We start from the raw sequence: 15,365 nt of genomic DNA, 5'->3' as shown, positions 1-15,365 counted from the left end.
TTTATATTTTTTAAGAAACAGATCTTAGGTATACATTGTACAGATAAAAATTAAGAACACACCATATTATGCCTTATTGTGTCCAGTGCACATGGAGCCTGATTAAGGGTTAAACCGTCTGGCAAACTTACCAACAGTCCTACCAAAATTACATCAGAAAGTTCAATGGTCTAAAAACGGATTGAGGAAAACAAAATATATATATATATATATATATATATATATATATATATATATATATATATATATATATATATATATACATATATAAACTCGTTAATTAAACAGTTACGCGTAAATCTTGTGTATATATATATATATATATATATATATATATATATATATATATATACACAAGATTTACGCGTAACTGTTTAATTAACGAGTTTCTCAAGGCTAAATTTATGTTAAACTGTTTGGACTTCGACCCGCGTCAGAAGCCGATGGACTTTTTTAGACTTTGTACCTTCACTTTATTGCAAAATACAATGACTCAATATGTTTTAATGAGTAATTTTCCTGGTTATTTTCTATTTTACAAATGCAACATTGAAAAATGTTATGAATTTTTTCATAATATCTGGATATATTAATAAATAGCGACACAAAGCGTATTTTATTCATTTTATTAAATTAAATACAGTAAAAAAATATAGATACGCATTTTAGACGAAATACAATGTTATGTACATTTAATTTTGTTTCGCAAATTACCTAATATATAAAATTCTCGTGTCACAGTTTTCGTTCCCGTACTTTTCCGAAACGGGTTGACCGATTCTCATGAAATTTTGTGAGCATATTCAGTAGGTCTGAGAATCGGCCAACATCTATTTTTCATTTTTTTTTTAACTGCGCGCGGACGGAGTCGCGGGCGACAGCTAGTTTCATATAAAAATAAAAATCTGTACGCGTCAGAATTTTTGAATTAAAGGAAAAAAACATAGATAGATAAGAAAAATAAAGTTTTGCGCAAAAAATCATATCGCCAGGAATAAGATACCCAAAGAGCACAGTGTTTGGACAAGTAGACAAGACCCTAACAAATGTTGTTATTGATGGACTGCAAATTAGTCATAGGTTTATAATCCGAATATCGGATAAGATTACCGCTATCAAGGTATTACAGATCACCTATAAACTATCCAGAGATAGCACGAGAGTTATAAAATACTGGTATCTTCATCATCCTTCAATTACAATAACATTATATTTTGGTGCATTAGAGGTTAGTCATCGGTATTTTTTTTAAGGACTGTTTTAGCGGACGATTAGATACGCTATTGATAATACTAAGTAATTATTGAAACTAGCAGAGAGGCCACACTTCGTTTGCTATTTTATACCTTAGGTGTTATAAAGCTTTAAGCAAATACATTTAGAAAAAATCTGTAATTACAAATCTAGTCTATTTTTTATCGTTTTTAGTTAATTAGGATATAGCCAAAGTCATCCGGGGATTGTGCAGATTCCCAACAGTGAAATATTTTTTCGGAAATAAAAAAATAAGTAATAAATGTGCCAAATTTCATGAAGATACTACGTAAACTATACTCTGATAAATTTTCAAATGAGAGGAAATGAGTGAAAAAAAATTTTTTTTCTCTCCATGTGTGGGCTGCCACTGTCCACCTCACCCACGGAGTCGCAGCTGACGGTCGCGAGTATTCATAGTCTTAAGTCCCTAATACATTTTACAAAGTTTCGCTCGAAAAGAAATAATTGACCGAAAATGTACCTTGCTCCCGGACTATAAGTACGAATACGTCACAGACAGACAACATGGAAAGATAAAGTGTTCTGTATATATAGGCGATGTTTATCTCGCTCCCCAGTCCCCAGTCATTCTTCACAGTTGAACGTAACTGGTTGTTTGTGTCTGTCAAAATAAATGTTAAATAATTATTTTACGTATAAATTTACTTGTTTGTTATTAACTTATGAGAACAAGTTGTTAGGATCTATCAAGGTTGTTATTATTGTTTTTTTTTTAATTATACATTTATTAATATAGTATGTTTTTTTTTTTTTTTTAGTAATCTGTTATGCACGGTGTGCACAGTTAATCTAAAAGTTAACTTCGTTAATCGTTAAAGCGTTAAATTCTCGAAAATTTAACGCTTTAACGACAATAGAACCGATGTGTGTGCACGATGGAAGAAAATAAAGTTGATTTTTGTATGTGGTCTACAACAAAAAAATATCAAAGCTTTATCTTTTTTCAGAGGTCCAAGTTTGATGTAATTAAACATGTTTTGGCTGATAGGAACGGTCTTGATACTGTTTGTAATATGGAAATTATTATTCGAAGAAGAACATCCTTTAGACCGTCTCCCTGGTCCGAAGAGATGGCCGTTGGTTGGAAGTGCCTTTTTATCTATAGGGATACCTTACGGTGAGCATTCATCAGTTTGTTTTGGTCTGTCCTATTTCTTTACGACTTTATCTGTAGCCTGCAAACCTGCCCGAGCGGAATTTAAAAAAACTTAATAGGTAGAAGGTATCTTCGAAACGGTTCAATATAATATAAATAAAAATTAAGCCTAGGCTTGTGCCAAATTTGTGTACGGATTTGCAAAAAAATCACTACTTTTTTTTCTAAATTCATCAATTAAATAAATGGCATAATTTGAATTTGCGTAGTCTAACCAAGAATATAAAAATCCTGGGCTGGGAACGATTCAATCGCCTTCTTCATTACATCAAATTATAGTGTATGCAAAGAAATTACTTCGATTTTTTTTCCGAGATATGGTATTCTTATATTTATAGTCAGGCTATAAAGGTTTTAAAAATTGTTTGGTTACTGGGTTCCTGAGTCTGAGATAAAGAAACGAGATTAAATTATGGGAATGGCCAATCCGGTAATAATAACGAAGTAACAGCCCGAGCCGAGGCTCCTGAGGGAGCCCTCGAGCCTAGGTACTCTTAAACGAGGTTAAGGCTAAGCGCCATCTGCGCCCGGCCACCTCAAGCCCGGTAAAGCTGTAAATGCCTCCTCAAGGCAAACAGTGACTACTCAGTAGTCACAAAAAAATATGGGAATGGTTTAAAGATAGCCTATGTTAATTAATTATTTATATTTTTATAATTTAAATGGACTTGAAATATTTATTCTTAGGCTTTATATTACAGATGAACTCTTCCCTAGGATGCTGGAATTCCCTAAGTTGTATGGCTACAGATTTGCCATGAAGGTATTCAACCGTCGCATTCTGCATGTCTACAATGTCGAAGATATTGAGGTTAGTTTATTGAAATAGTTTTTGGAAATTATAGAAAAAGCTTACAAGATTTCTGTAGAGTAAAATGTTGGAAACTATAGCTGTTTTCCGTTATTTTATTGTTTCGCTGTTTTTTTTTAAACATAGGAAATTTTAATATATTTTTTAGTTTTACGGCAATATTTTAGATAGATTTGAAGTTTCTTTGTGCATAATTTACAGATAGTTTTGGCACACTCAAGAAATATAACAAAGAACAAGCCCTACGATTTTCTGAAGCCATGGCTCGGTGTTGGTCTTCTAATCAGTACTGGTGAGTGTATTGCATTAACATTGAGAAACCATCTAAAATATCGCATTTATAATATTATTAAGATAAAGCTTCAAAAAGTTAATTAATGTAGTGTCTTTTTCTAGGTAGTAAATGGCATCGCCGTAGAAAAATTCTGACACCTACTTTCCATTTCAACATTTTAAAGAACTTTAGTAAGGTTTTTGAAGAAAAAAGTCGCAATTTGGTCCGCAAACTGAAGAATTTGCCCGAAGGAAATGTGGATGTTCTATCTGTTATCGGTGATTTTACACTGAACACGATTTGCGGTTAGTTAACCTGATTTGAATCGAAATTCTTAATCATAGACAAACTACAATTTTTTTTTTGATGTTGCCTACGTTTTTTTATATCGTAAGGCTAACGAGCAAGCTGCCCATAGACATCTGCAATTGCAGATGTGTTGCCTACCATTAATCAACGAAGGCGAGGGCCGCACAGAAAGAGGATATTTCTTCTTCCTATGCGTCCCCGCCTCTACCAAATCCTATAAGAAAAGGATGGGAACATGGACTAAAATTAGGCCGCCGGCACCACACACTCATCAGCCAGAAGAATTTGTCTCCACTTGACGCGTGTCTTCTATGTGGTCGTGGTATTTCACCGGTAGACCCGATCCATTTGTGCATCTAACAAATATTGTTGTCACGGGGTCTACCTGTGTTATTTAATTTAGCCTTTCAATTGAAACGAGGGATAGTTCCTACGGTTAAATAAATTATATTATAGTAAGTAAAAAACTAAATTATATTATAATATAATCTGAGGCTATCATTTAAGGAATACAGCATTTTATTCAATAATTCTTTAAATGTTCAAAAGAATTTCAACCTTTACAACCTATACTAAAGGTTTAAATTTGTTTATCTATTGAACGTTAAGAGCGTCGGTGGCTCAGGGGTTAAGCACTTGACTTGCAATCTGCAGGTCCTGGGTTCGAATCCCGCCATGTACCAATGTGTTTTTCGATTTTCGATTTACATATGTACATTTATCCGACGTTCTTACGGTGAAGGAAAACATCGTGATGCAACCTGCACATATCTGAGAAGAAATTCAATGATATGTGTGAAGTCAACCAACCCGCACTTGGCCAGCGTGGTTGACTATGGCCTAGTCACTCCTAAATTGGGGTAGGCTCCGAGCCCCTCGGTGGGGACGTATAGTGAGCTGATGATGATTGAACGTTACAGAGACAGCAATGGGAACGCAGCTCGACTGTGATAAATCTACTTCAGCTCTTCAATACAAAGATACAATTAAAAAGATAGGAATACAAGTTATAAAGAGATTGAGAAAGTTTTGGTTGTATTCCGATCTTTTATTCTATCGAACATCTTTGGGTAAAGAGTTTGCCAGTAACTTGGATATAGCTCATACTTTTGCCGATAATGTTATATCTGAAAGAAAAAAGAAGAGAACAGATCAGGAGGATGGTTCTTTAGAAGAGAATTTAGATGATACAGCTAGAGAAAGTCCCAAAAAAAGACTGGCGTTGTTGGATTTACTTATAGAAGCGGAAAATAATGGAGAAATTGATGTTGAAGGGATTAAAGAAGAAGTTAATACCTTTATGTTTGAGGTAATTAAAATATCAATTAATTTAATATTTTATTTTGAATTAATTTGACATTACATATATTTAATTCATAATCATCTCCCTGTTCAGTTTTATGGGAGCAGCATCAGGTTTACATATGAATGAATATTTTGTTTGCAGGGTCATGACACCACAGCTATGGCTCTCTCTTTCGGTTTAATGTTGTTAGCAGATCATGAGGATGTACAGGTTAGTTTATATAAATTCTATATTTTTACAAATGTCATGAACTGTTGCCAATAAACCTGTTTTTAATTTTTTAAATACAGGAAAGAATCTACGAAGAATGCAAATTAATATTCGGGGATTCAGATCGCACGCCGAGCTGGGCTGATCTGGCCGAGATGAAGTATCTTGAGGCCACTATTAAAGAGATCCTGCGGCTGTATCCCAGCGTACCTTTCATAGGACGTAATATCACAGAAGATTTTATGCTAGGTGAGTTAACTTGTCTTAAGACTACTAGAGCATGAATTTAATTTGATGGTCTGATTCTTCTTATAGTGGTACACGTAAAAATAGGAGGAATATTCACTTTAAGTCACTAGTATTTTTACAATTTTAAAGTGAATATAACATAACACTTTCGATAATATGGAATTTACTTTTCTAGGCCCTAAATTCGTTGCTTAAATGAACTTAAATCGACGGAGGAGGAGGCACACATAAAGAAAATATTTCCTCTTCTTATGCGTCCCCTTTCCATCCAATACACTTCTCCTTCCCATAATTTCCTTATAAGGCCTCTAGAAAGCACATTCATCAGATGAAACGGGATTACTTGTACTTCACGTCTGTCTTCTGTGTGGTTCTCCCAGAAATGGACGTCTTTTGCTGATGATGTTTTGTTTGCTTACCGTCTCGTTACTTCCTCAGGCGACGTGCTGGTGAAGAAAAACGTGGAGGTGCTGGTCCATATCTACGACTTGCACCGGCGGGCCGACATCTATCCAGACCCAGAGGCATTCCAGCCGGAGCGCTTCCTCGACGGACAAGTGCGCCATCCGTACGCCTTTATACCCTTCAGCGCGGGACCTAGGAATTGCATAGGTTTGTATCTGAAATTGCTTCTAAATGAAAGAATTCTTTCAAATAATAGATTGTACTGTTTAACGGATTTTATTTTTCTTAGAAGTGTTTCACTGAGCAGGTAATTAGCCTTTTAGTCTAATTGGGCGGTCAGCTACAGTTATTATATCGCGTTTTTTTACATTTTTTAATTCTCTAGGGGAGTGCAGCTTTCTTTCCCCCTGCTACCGTAGCCAATGTTCTAGTACAGTAGTAGTTTTGGCCATGGGTATTATTGTAGTAGACTGAAGTGCGTTTACACTTCTGTTTGGTTTGTTACGTATCACAGGCCAGAAGTTTGCGATGCAAGAGATGAAGTGCGCACTGAGCGAGATCTGCCGCAACTTCAGACTGCGGGCGCCGGAGCGCGGCGCACGGCCCAAACTCAAGGCGGATATCGTGCTCAGACCTGTAGACCCTATTTATGTTCAGTTTATACCTAGGTCTTGTAACAAACAATAAATTTTACTGTGGCATTATGTCTTTTTATTTCTGCTTTACGTTTTTTAGGCCTTGGATACATTAAAAAAGGAAGCAAAAGAGGTTTGACAGAACAGCGCCGAAGGGAAGTCGGTGATCTCTGCCTTTCATTTGGGTTACTGGTGTGAGTTCATAACTGATAATGGGAACGCGTTGAAAGTTTTAAGATTTTAAATAATAAATCCATGGAAAAAAAATCACAAATTATTTCATAGGAAAATAAATACGTAGATTCTTATCAAAAATGTAGAAAAAGAGCGCGTGAGAATTTCTGAATTTAAGGAACAAATAGAAAAATAAAGTTTTGCGCAAAATTAAATCACATCGCCAGAAATAAGATTTACAAAGAGCACAGACTTTACTACAACTACTACTTACAATATCAAGGTAATACAGATCAACTATAAACTATCCAGAGATAGCACGAGAGTTATAAAATAATGGTATCTTCATCATCCTTCAATTGCAATAACGTTATATTTTGGTGCAAGAGTTGTTTAGGTTTGCATCAGTGGTTCGTCATCTCTATTTTTTGTAGAAAGTGATTTAGCGGACGATTGAATAAATACGCTTTTAATAATACTCCTAAGTAATTATTGAAACTATCGGAGAAGTCACACTTCGTTTGCTATTTTATACTTAAGGTATTGTTATTTTAGCAAAATACATTTGGAACAAATCTAGTCTATTTTTTTTATCGTTTTTAGCTAATTAGGATGTAACTAAAGTCATCCAGGGATGGTGCAGATTCCAAACAGTGGAATAATTTTTCAAATCATTTCAGTAATCTTGGATCCTATTCAATGCAAAATAAACGATCAAATCTTTCCTCTTTGTTATATTATTAGCTGATGCCCGCGACTCCGTCCGCGCAGAAATAAAAATCTTAATAAGTAGGCTATGTGTTCTTCCAGACTATATTCTACATCAGTGCCAAATTTCATCAAGTTAAAGTTCTGGAGATATCTTCAAACAAACATCCATCCATCTATTTAAGCTATCGCATTTATAATATTAGTAAGATAGGTCATATAGTATAGGTGTTTTATACAAGTATTCGACGTTTGATAACATCCTAATAAGACTCAACAAGTTGTAAATTCATATTGTGTGATATTTTGTAACAGTGTGTTGTCAGTACGTCACAGACAGACAACAACATGGAAAGATGAAGTGTTCTGTATATATAGGCGATGTTTATCTCGCTCCCCAGTCATTCTTCACAGTTGAACGTAACTGGTTGTTTGTGTGTATCAAAATAAATATTGAATGATTATTTTACGTATAAAATTACTTGTTTGTTATTAAATTATGAGAACAGGTTATTAGGATATATCAAGGTTGGTATTATTGTTTTTTTTATTACATATGACATTTATAAATATAGCATGTGTTTTCTTTTTTAGCAATCTGTTATGAATATATAGATTAGTTATTTTAACAGAGTGATATAGGTCATATTGTTAATTTGTTTTATATGTTTATATGTTAATATCTATGTTTTATGTAGGTTTATGTATGTATTTGTGTGTAATTTAGTTTTTTTTGAGTTGGCACATAAAGCGGAAGAGCAATCTTGTTCTCGATGTGCCAAATTAAATGCCGACTACTATGTGTCCGTTTTACAACAGCTTACTGTAGTTAAAATGTTTTCACCAACTTTATCTACTGTCTCTAACTATAGTAATACAAAACAAATTCATTAATTAACAATTTTAATTTTATTTAACCAACAAACCTTTAACCTTTGAATCTATAATAAACATCTTTCAACAAACAAAATACTATTTTATGACAATTTATAAATTATCGAGAGCATAATCAATTATATTCGGTTCACAATGTTTATATACCAAGTCAGTTTATAAACTTTCAAAGTTTACAATTTGATCCTGACATAAAACGTCTAGTTATGTTATAAATTCGCACTAGCTTATTGTTTTGTTCTGAATACATTGTTAGTTCAATAACTTGACAAGATTATTGTCTTATAAATGTTTCCTTATCGTTATAATTATCAATAAGTGTATCTAATAATAGCTTTATAGTACACAACAATACATTGTCCATACAATCATTTAATATCCATACTAATTTGTCGCACGCGACTCCGGTTGCGTACTATTAAAAATAAAACTTAGTCAATGGCCTATGTCTATCCTTGAAGTGATGGACGAGATATTACGATGATTTTTGTCTTTTACTTTGGATTTTCAACGATTACGTTAGAACATGTTAGAGTATGTTTAATAAAGGAATGGACCAGTGAACATGTTCTATGACGTTACAATTTTTTCGATTTGAAAGTGAAAACTCGACAGTCGATAGCAGCGAATGTATTAACAAATGTGGAGACACTCGGGTACACAGAAAACCCGACGTAGGTGTACGATGGGAGAAAATAAAATTGATTAGCGTGAGAAGAGGTCACCGAAATCAGTAAAATTTTGTATGTGGTCTAAAACAACAAAAAGATTGCGATGCTTTAATTTTTTTCAGAGGCACTAGTTGGATGTAATTAAACATGTTTTGGCTGATAGGAACGATCTTGATACTGTTTGTAATATGGAAATTATTCTACGAAGAAGAAAATCCAATAGACCGTCTCCCCGGACCGAAGAGATGGCCGATCGTTGGATGTGCGTTCTCATTCCTAGGGATACCTTACGGTGAGCATTCATCAGTTTGTAGTGATCTGTCCTATTTCTTATCGACTTAGTAACTTAGTATTCTTCAAGAATATAGTGTACTAGCTGTAGCCTGCAAACCAGTCCGAGCGGAAGTAAAAAAAAACTTAATAGGTAGCCTACGAGTTCTTCCAGGCTATGTTTTACAGCGAGATCCTTTGAGCCGTTTTGGAGATATCTTCTAAGAAACATCCATTCATAGATTCAAATATTCGCATTTATAATATTAGTAGATTCGCTTAAAGATCGAGAACGCATCTGCAGTTTCTTTTGTATTTCTGATTACCATGAGCGAATTTACATTAGGCAGAAAGAAATGAGGTTGGATTATGGGAAAGGATTTTATTCCTAAAATATATATTCTTAGGCTTTATATTACAGATGAACTGTTCCCTATGATGCTGCGTTTTCCCAAGTTGTACGGCTACAGATTTGTTCTGAAGATATTCAACCGCCGCATTCTGCATGTCTACAATGTCGAAGATATTGAGGTAAGTTTATTCAAATGATTTTTGAAAATTATAGAAAAAGCTTAGAAGATTTAAGATAACTGCTGTTAGACGCAACTTCGCGCGTGATTTTTTTTTAATATTGGCAAAATATCTTACTAACTAAAATTACTAAATGGATGGATGTTTGTTACAAGGTATCGCTGTAGCGGCTCAACGGATCTTGATGAAAATTGCAACAGATGTAGAACATAGTCTAGAAAAACGCATAGGTTCCTTAAGTTATTTTTTGACTCTCTGCGCGGACGGAGTCGCGGGCGATAGCTAGTATTTTTATATTTAAAAGTGTTTCGGCAATATTTTCGATAGATATGAAGTTTCTTTGTGCATATTTTACAGATAGTTTTGGCACACTCAAGAAATATAACAAAGAACAAACCCTACGATTTTCTGAAGCCATGGCTCGGTGCTGGTCTTCTAATCAGTACAGGTACAGATATAATAATACGATAGTATGCTTCATTTTAACATCGATAATTTAAAAAATGTATTTGCACAGATATTTTCGAAGAAAAAAATCAAACAAAAACAACAAACAATCGAAGCGAGAAAACTTTATTTATTTTATTTTTATAGTATTTTTTGAGTGTTAATAATATATTGAAACAATTGAATTACAGTCTCCATACCTCATTATGGCTTAACGTGACAAAAATCTAAAGCCCGCTACACACCTTCTCTTTTAACTATACGGTAGAATTTAAAGGTGTGCAGGTAAATTGAAAGTCCTAGTTGAATTGCGCAATGGCGAATAATACACGAATAGTTGTAACAATTGCCTTCGTATCGTCATCTTCAATTATATCAAAATTAGTATGAGATTTTTGGTGTACTTTTTGCCCGATAGGGGGCGCTGCACTAATTTTAATACAAATTTTGTCGATTAAGATACCATCGTATGATATGAGATTTTCACAAATGTGCTACCCCCAATTTTAAAATTGAACATGTGTTGCGGGCTTTATATTATTTTGTTTAACTAAAAGGTTTAACTAACACCTAATTCATATTATTTTTAGGAGTGTCATAGGAGAACAGTCTAGTTTATTGTTTTTTTTAAATAACTGGTCCTACAGATTGCTTTTTTTTTCGTTACTAGCAGTCGCGACTTTGTCCGCGCGGACTTAAAACAAAAAATAATAATAAGTAGCCTATCTGTTTTACCAGATTGTTCTATATCTGTGTCTAATTTCATCAAGATCCATGCGGGTGTTCCGGAGATACCTTCTAACATCCATCCATCCATCGAAACTTTTGCATTTATAATATTAAAAAGTGAGGTTAAGCTTTAAAAGGTTTATTAATATATTTTCTTTTTCAGGTAGTAAATGGCATCGACGTAGAAAAATTTTGACACCGACTTTCCATTTTAACATTTTAAGGAACTTTAGTAAGGTTTTTGAAGAAAAAAGTCGCGATTTGGTCCGCAAACTGAAGAATTTGCCCGAAGGAAATGTGGATGTTCTTTCTGTCATAGGAGATTTTACACTGAACACGATTTGCGGTTAGTTTACTGGATTTGAATTGAAATTCTTTACCAAAGTCAAATTGCAATTTACACTGTAACTTGTGAATTCTATCTTACAATGTCCTTACAAAATAACTAACAATGGACGCGATGGATGGAATTTGATATTGCCTCATTATATTTCATTTTGGCTTTCAATTGTAACGAAGGATAGTTACTACATTTTTTTATAACTGGAACCGAGTTTGGTTGAAAAAATTTTGTAGACGAGAGGACTTCCTGATAAACTTGTTTTTTTATTAGAATTATTCATTATCTCTTAGCATAATTGCGTGAAACTTTTGTGATATCCTTGTGACCTTTATTTAATATGTAAAATAATTAGAAGTTATCTTTTAATTAAATCTATTGCATGCATGCATATGAATGTATTCAGTTAATAATTTTCGACCAGCTTTGACAAGGTTCCATTAGAATCTCAGGCTACAGCAAGGAATACAGCATTCAATAATTATTTAAATGTTCAAAAGAATTTCAACCTTTACAACCTATAGTAAAGGTTTAAATTAGTTTATCTATTGAATGTTACAGGCCTAATTTTAGTCCTCTTGCCCTTCAGAAAGGGGAAGTGGATTTGGCGGAAGAGGGGACGCATAGGAAAGAGAAATATCCTCTTTCTGTGTGTCCCCTTCTTCGTTGATTAAAGGTAGGCAATGCATCTGCATTTGCGGATGTCTATGGGCAACGGTCGCCTCACTATTGTGGCGAATCCAGGTGGCCGTTTGCTCGTTGCCACCTTATGATATAAAAAAATGTTACAGAGACAGCAATGGGAACGCAGCTTGATGTCGATAAATCTACTTCAGCTCTTCAATACAAAGATACAATTAAAAAGATAGGAATACAAGTTATAAACAGACTGACAAAGTTTTGGTTGCATTCCGATCTTTTATTCTATCAAACATCTTTGGGTAAAGAATTTACCCGTAACTTGTTAATAGTTCATTCTTTTGCCGATAATGTTATATCTGAAAGAAAAAAGAAGAGAACAGATCAAGAGGATGGTTCTTTAGTAGAAAATTTAGATGATACAGCTAGAAAAAGTTCCAAAAAAAGACTGGCGTTGTTAGATTTACTTATAGAAGCGGAAAATAATGGAGAAATTGATGTTGAAGGGATTAAAGAAGAAGTTAATACCTTTATGTTTGAGGTAATTAAAATATCGATTAATTTAATATTTTATTTTGAATTAATTTGATTTTTAGCCGACTTCAAAAAGAAGGAGGTTATCAATTCGACTGTATTTTTTTTAATGTGTGTTATCGCAAAACTCCGCCCCTGGTGGTCCGATTTTGATAAAAAAAAATTTAATCGAAAGGAAGTGCTTGCAGATGGGTCCCATTTTTTTTTTTTTATAATTAATCATCTCCCAGTTCTTATTCAATTTTATGGGAGCAGCATCAGGTTTACATTCTCCAAATCGATCCATTACTTGTCAAACTCAAGTCATTTAACAGTGGTAGATCCAGCAACAACAATATTTGTTGGCTGCACGAATTGGCCGGGTCGACCTGTGAAATACCTTCCCACCCGTTTCTTATTAGGAAAGGATGGGAAGGGGAAGAGGGGACGCATGGGAGAGAGAATCGTCCTCTTTCTGTGCGTCCCCTTCTCCGTTGATTAAAGATAGGCAACGCATCTGCATTTGCGGATGTCTATGGGCAACGGTCGCCTCGCTATTGCGGTGAATCCAGGTGGCCGTTTGCTCGTTTGCCACCTTAAAAAAATCAATAGTGTCAATGAACATCTTCATCTCTTTCTGAATTTCTCTTCGAATGGATGAATAATTTGTACTATGAAAGAGTATTTTGTTTGCAGGGTCATGACACCACAGCTATGGCTCTCTCTTTCGGTTTAATGCTGTTAGCAGATCACGAGGATGTTCAGGTTATAGTTTATTTAAATTCTATATTTTTACAAATGTCCTGAACTGTTGGTATTTATTGTGATATTGCATATTTCCATCGGTATTTTACTTTTACAAAGTATTCAAATGTTTTTTTTTTAATTTTTAAAATACAGGAAAGAATCTACGAAGAATGCAAATTAATATTCGGGGATTCAGATCGCACGCCGAGCTGGGCTGATCTGGCCGAGATGAAGTATCTTGAGGCCACTATTAAAGAGACACTGCGGCTGTATCCCAGCGTACCTTTCATAGGACGTCATATTACGGAAGATTTTATGCTAGGTGAGTTAACTAGTCTGAAGACTACTAGAACATGAATTTAATTTGATGGTCTGATTCTTCTTATAGTGGTACACGTAAAAATAGGAGGAATATTCACTTTAAGTCACTAGTATTTTTACAATTTTAAAGTAAATATAACATAACACTTTCGATAATATGGAATTTACTTTTCTAGGCCCTAAATTCGTTGCTTAAATGAACTTAAATCGACGGAGGAAGAGGCACATTCATCAGATGAAACGGGATTACTTGTACTTCACGTTTGTCTTCTGTGTGGTTCTCTCAGAAATGGACGTCTTTTGCTGATGATGTTATGTTTTGTTTGCTTACCGTCTCGTTACTTCCTCAGGCGACGTGCTGGTGAAGAAAAACGTGGAGGTGCTGGTCCATATCTACGACTTGCACCGGCGGGCCGACATCTATCCAGACCCGGAGGCATTCCAGCCGGAGCGCTTCCTCGACGGACAAGTGCGCCATCCGTACGCTTTTATACCCTTCAGCGCGGGACCTAGGAATTGCATAGGTTTGTATCTGAAATTGCTTGTAAACGAAAGATTTCTTTCAAATAATGAACATAGCCAGGAACATTAATGCAATGATTGTACTGTTCTACGGATTTTATTTTTCTTACAAATCTTTCACTGAGCAGGTAATTAGACTCTAAGTCTAAGGGGGAGGGGGCGTTCAGCTTCAATTATTTTATCGCCTTTTTTTACATTTTTAAATTCTCTAGGGAGTTGCAGCTGCCCTCTCCCCCTCCTACCGTAGCCTATGTTCTAGTACAGTAGTAGTTTGCGCTATGGGTATTATTGTAGTAGACCGAAGTGTTGTTACGTATCACAGGCCAGAAGTTTGCGATGCAAGAGATGAAGTGCGCACTGAGCGAGATCTGCCGCAACTTCAGACTGCGGGCGCCGGAGCGCGGCGCACGGCCCAAACTCAAGGCGGATATCGTCCTCAGACCTGTAGACCCTATCTATGTTCAGTTTATACCTAGGTCTTGAAACAAATAATAAATTTTACTGTGGCATTATGTCTTTTTATTTCTGTTTCACGTTTTTTAGGCCTTGGATATAAAAGGAAGCAAAAGAGGTTTGTCAGAACCGCGTCAAAAGGAAAACGATGATCTCTGCCTTTCCTTTGGGTTACTGGTGTGAGTTCATACCTGATAATGGGAACGCGTTGAAAGTTTTAAGATTTTAAATTTTAAATCCATGGAAGGAAAATAATTTACGTTTTTTTATTTTAAGCAGTTCGTAAAGCGGCTCCGGGTAGAGGAGAGTGATATTTTGCGAGTTGTTACATAGTTAGGAATACTTTAGTTAATATCGCGCTTTTATTCTGAAACAACTCCATTAGTGGTATCGGGGGAAAAACTAAAAATACTTGATTGCTATAGAGAACACAATCAGGTCACAGTTTTAATGAAAAACAATCGCTTCGGACGCGTTTGTGTTGTATAATGAAGCTGAACGGACGTCCTGCAGACTTTATTGCTTTTATATAAGATGAGTACTCTATTTTAGAATTATATTTTAGAATCTTACTTCTTACTTATCATAATCTAATATATAAAATTCTCGTGTCACAGTTTTCGTCCCCGTACTACTCCGAAACGACTTGACCGATTCTCATGAAATTTTGTGAGCATATTCAGTAGGTCTAAGAATCGGCCAACGTCTATTTTTCATAACCCCCCCCCTATTTTAAACTGCGCGCGGACGGAGTCGCGGGCGACAGCTAGTAG

The 15,365-nt window shown here is 35.0% G+C and overlaps 2 protein-coding genes across 2 annotated transcripts; both read left to right on the top strand.

The window, feature by feature from the left end:
* Nucleotides 1–1,860: 1,860 nt before the first annotated feature.
* On the top strand, nt 1,861–6,699 carry LOC106714682 (cytochrome P450 4C1). Its single transcript, XM_045682844.1, has 10 exons — nt 1,861–1,969; nt 2,226–2,395; nt 3,136–3,245; nt 3,447–3,537; nt 3,642–3,824; nt 4,749–5,137; nt 5,276–5,344; nt 5,425–5,593; nt 6,032–6,205; nt 6,513–6,699. The coding sequence occupies exons 2-10, from the start codon at nt 2,251–2,253 to the stop codon at nt 6,683–6,685; spliced, it is 1,503 nt and encodes a 500-aa protein (XP_045538800.1). The 5' UTR covers nt 1,861–1,969; nt 2,226–2,250; the 3' UTR covers nt 6,686–6,699.
* Nucleotides 6,700–9,180: 2,481 nt separating this feature from the next.
* On the top strand, nt 9,181–14,642 carry LOC123720939 (cytochrome P450 4C1-like). The gene is made up of 9 exons (XM_045682845.1): nt 9,181–9,372; nt 9,772–9,881; nt 10,239–10,329; nt 11,221–11,403; nt 12,189–12,577; nt 13,246–13,314; nt 13,450–13,618; nt 13,968–14,141; nt 14,462–14,642. The coding sequence occupies exons 1-9, from the start codon at nt 9,228–9,230 to the stop codon at nt 14,620–14,622; spliced, it is 1,491 nt and encodes a 496-aa protein (XP_045538801.1). The 5' UTR covers nt 9,181–9,227; the 3' UTR covers nt 14,623–14,642.
* Nucleotides 14,643–15,365: the final 723 nt, after the last annotated feature.

The sequence above is a fragment of the Papilio machaon genome, chromosome 20 (assembly GCF_912999745.1).
Source record: "Papilio machaon chromosome 20, ilPapMach1.1, whole genome shotgun sequence".
Classification (NCBI taxonomy): Eukaryota; Metazoa; Arthropoda; class Insecta; order Lepidoptera; family Papilionidae; genus Papilio; species Papilio machaon.
The sequence above is the reverse complement of the archived record's forward strand: the minus strand, read 5'-3'. Positions and strand labels throughout refer to the sequence as shown.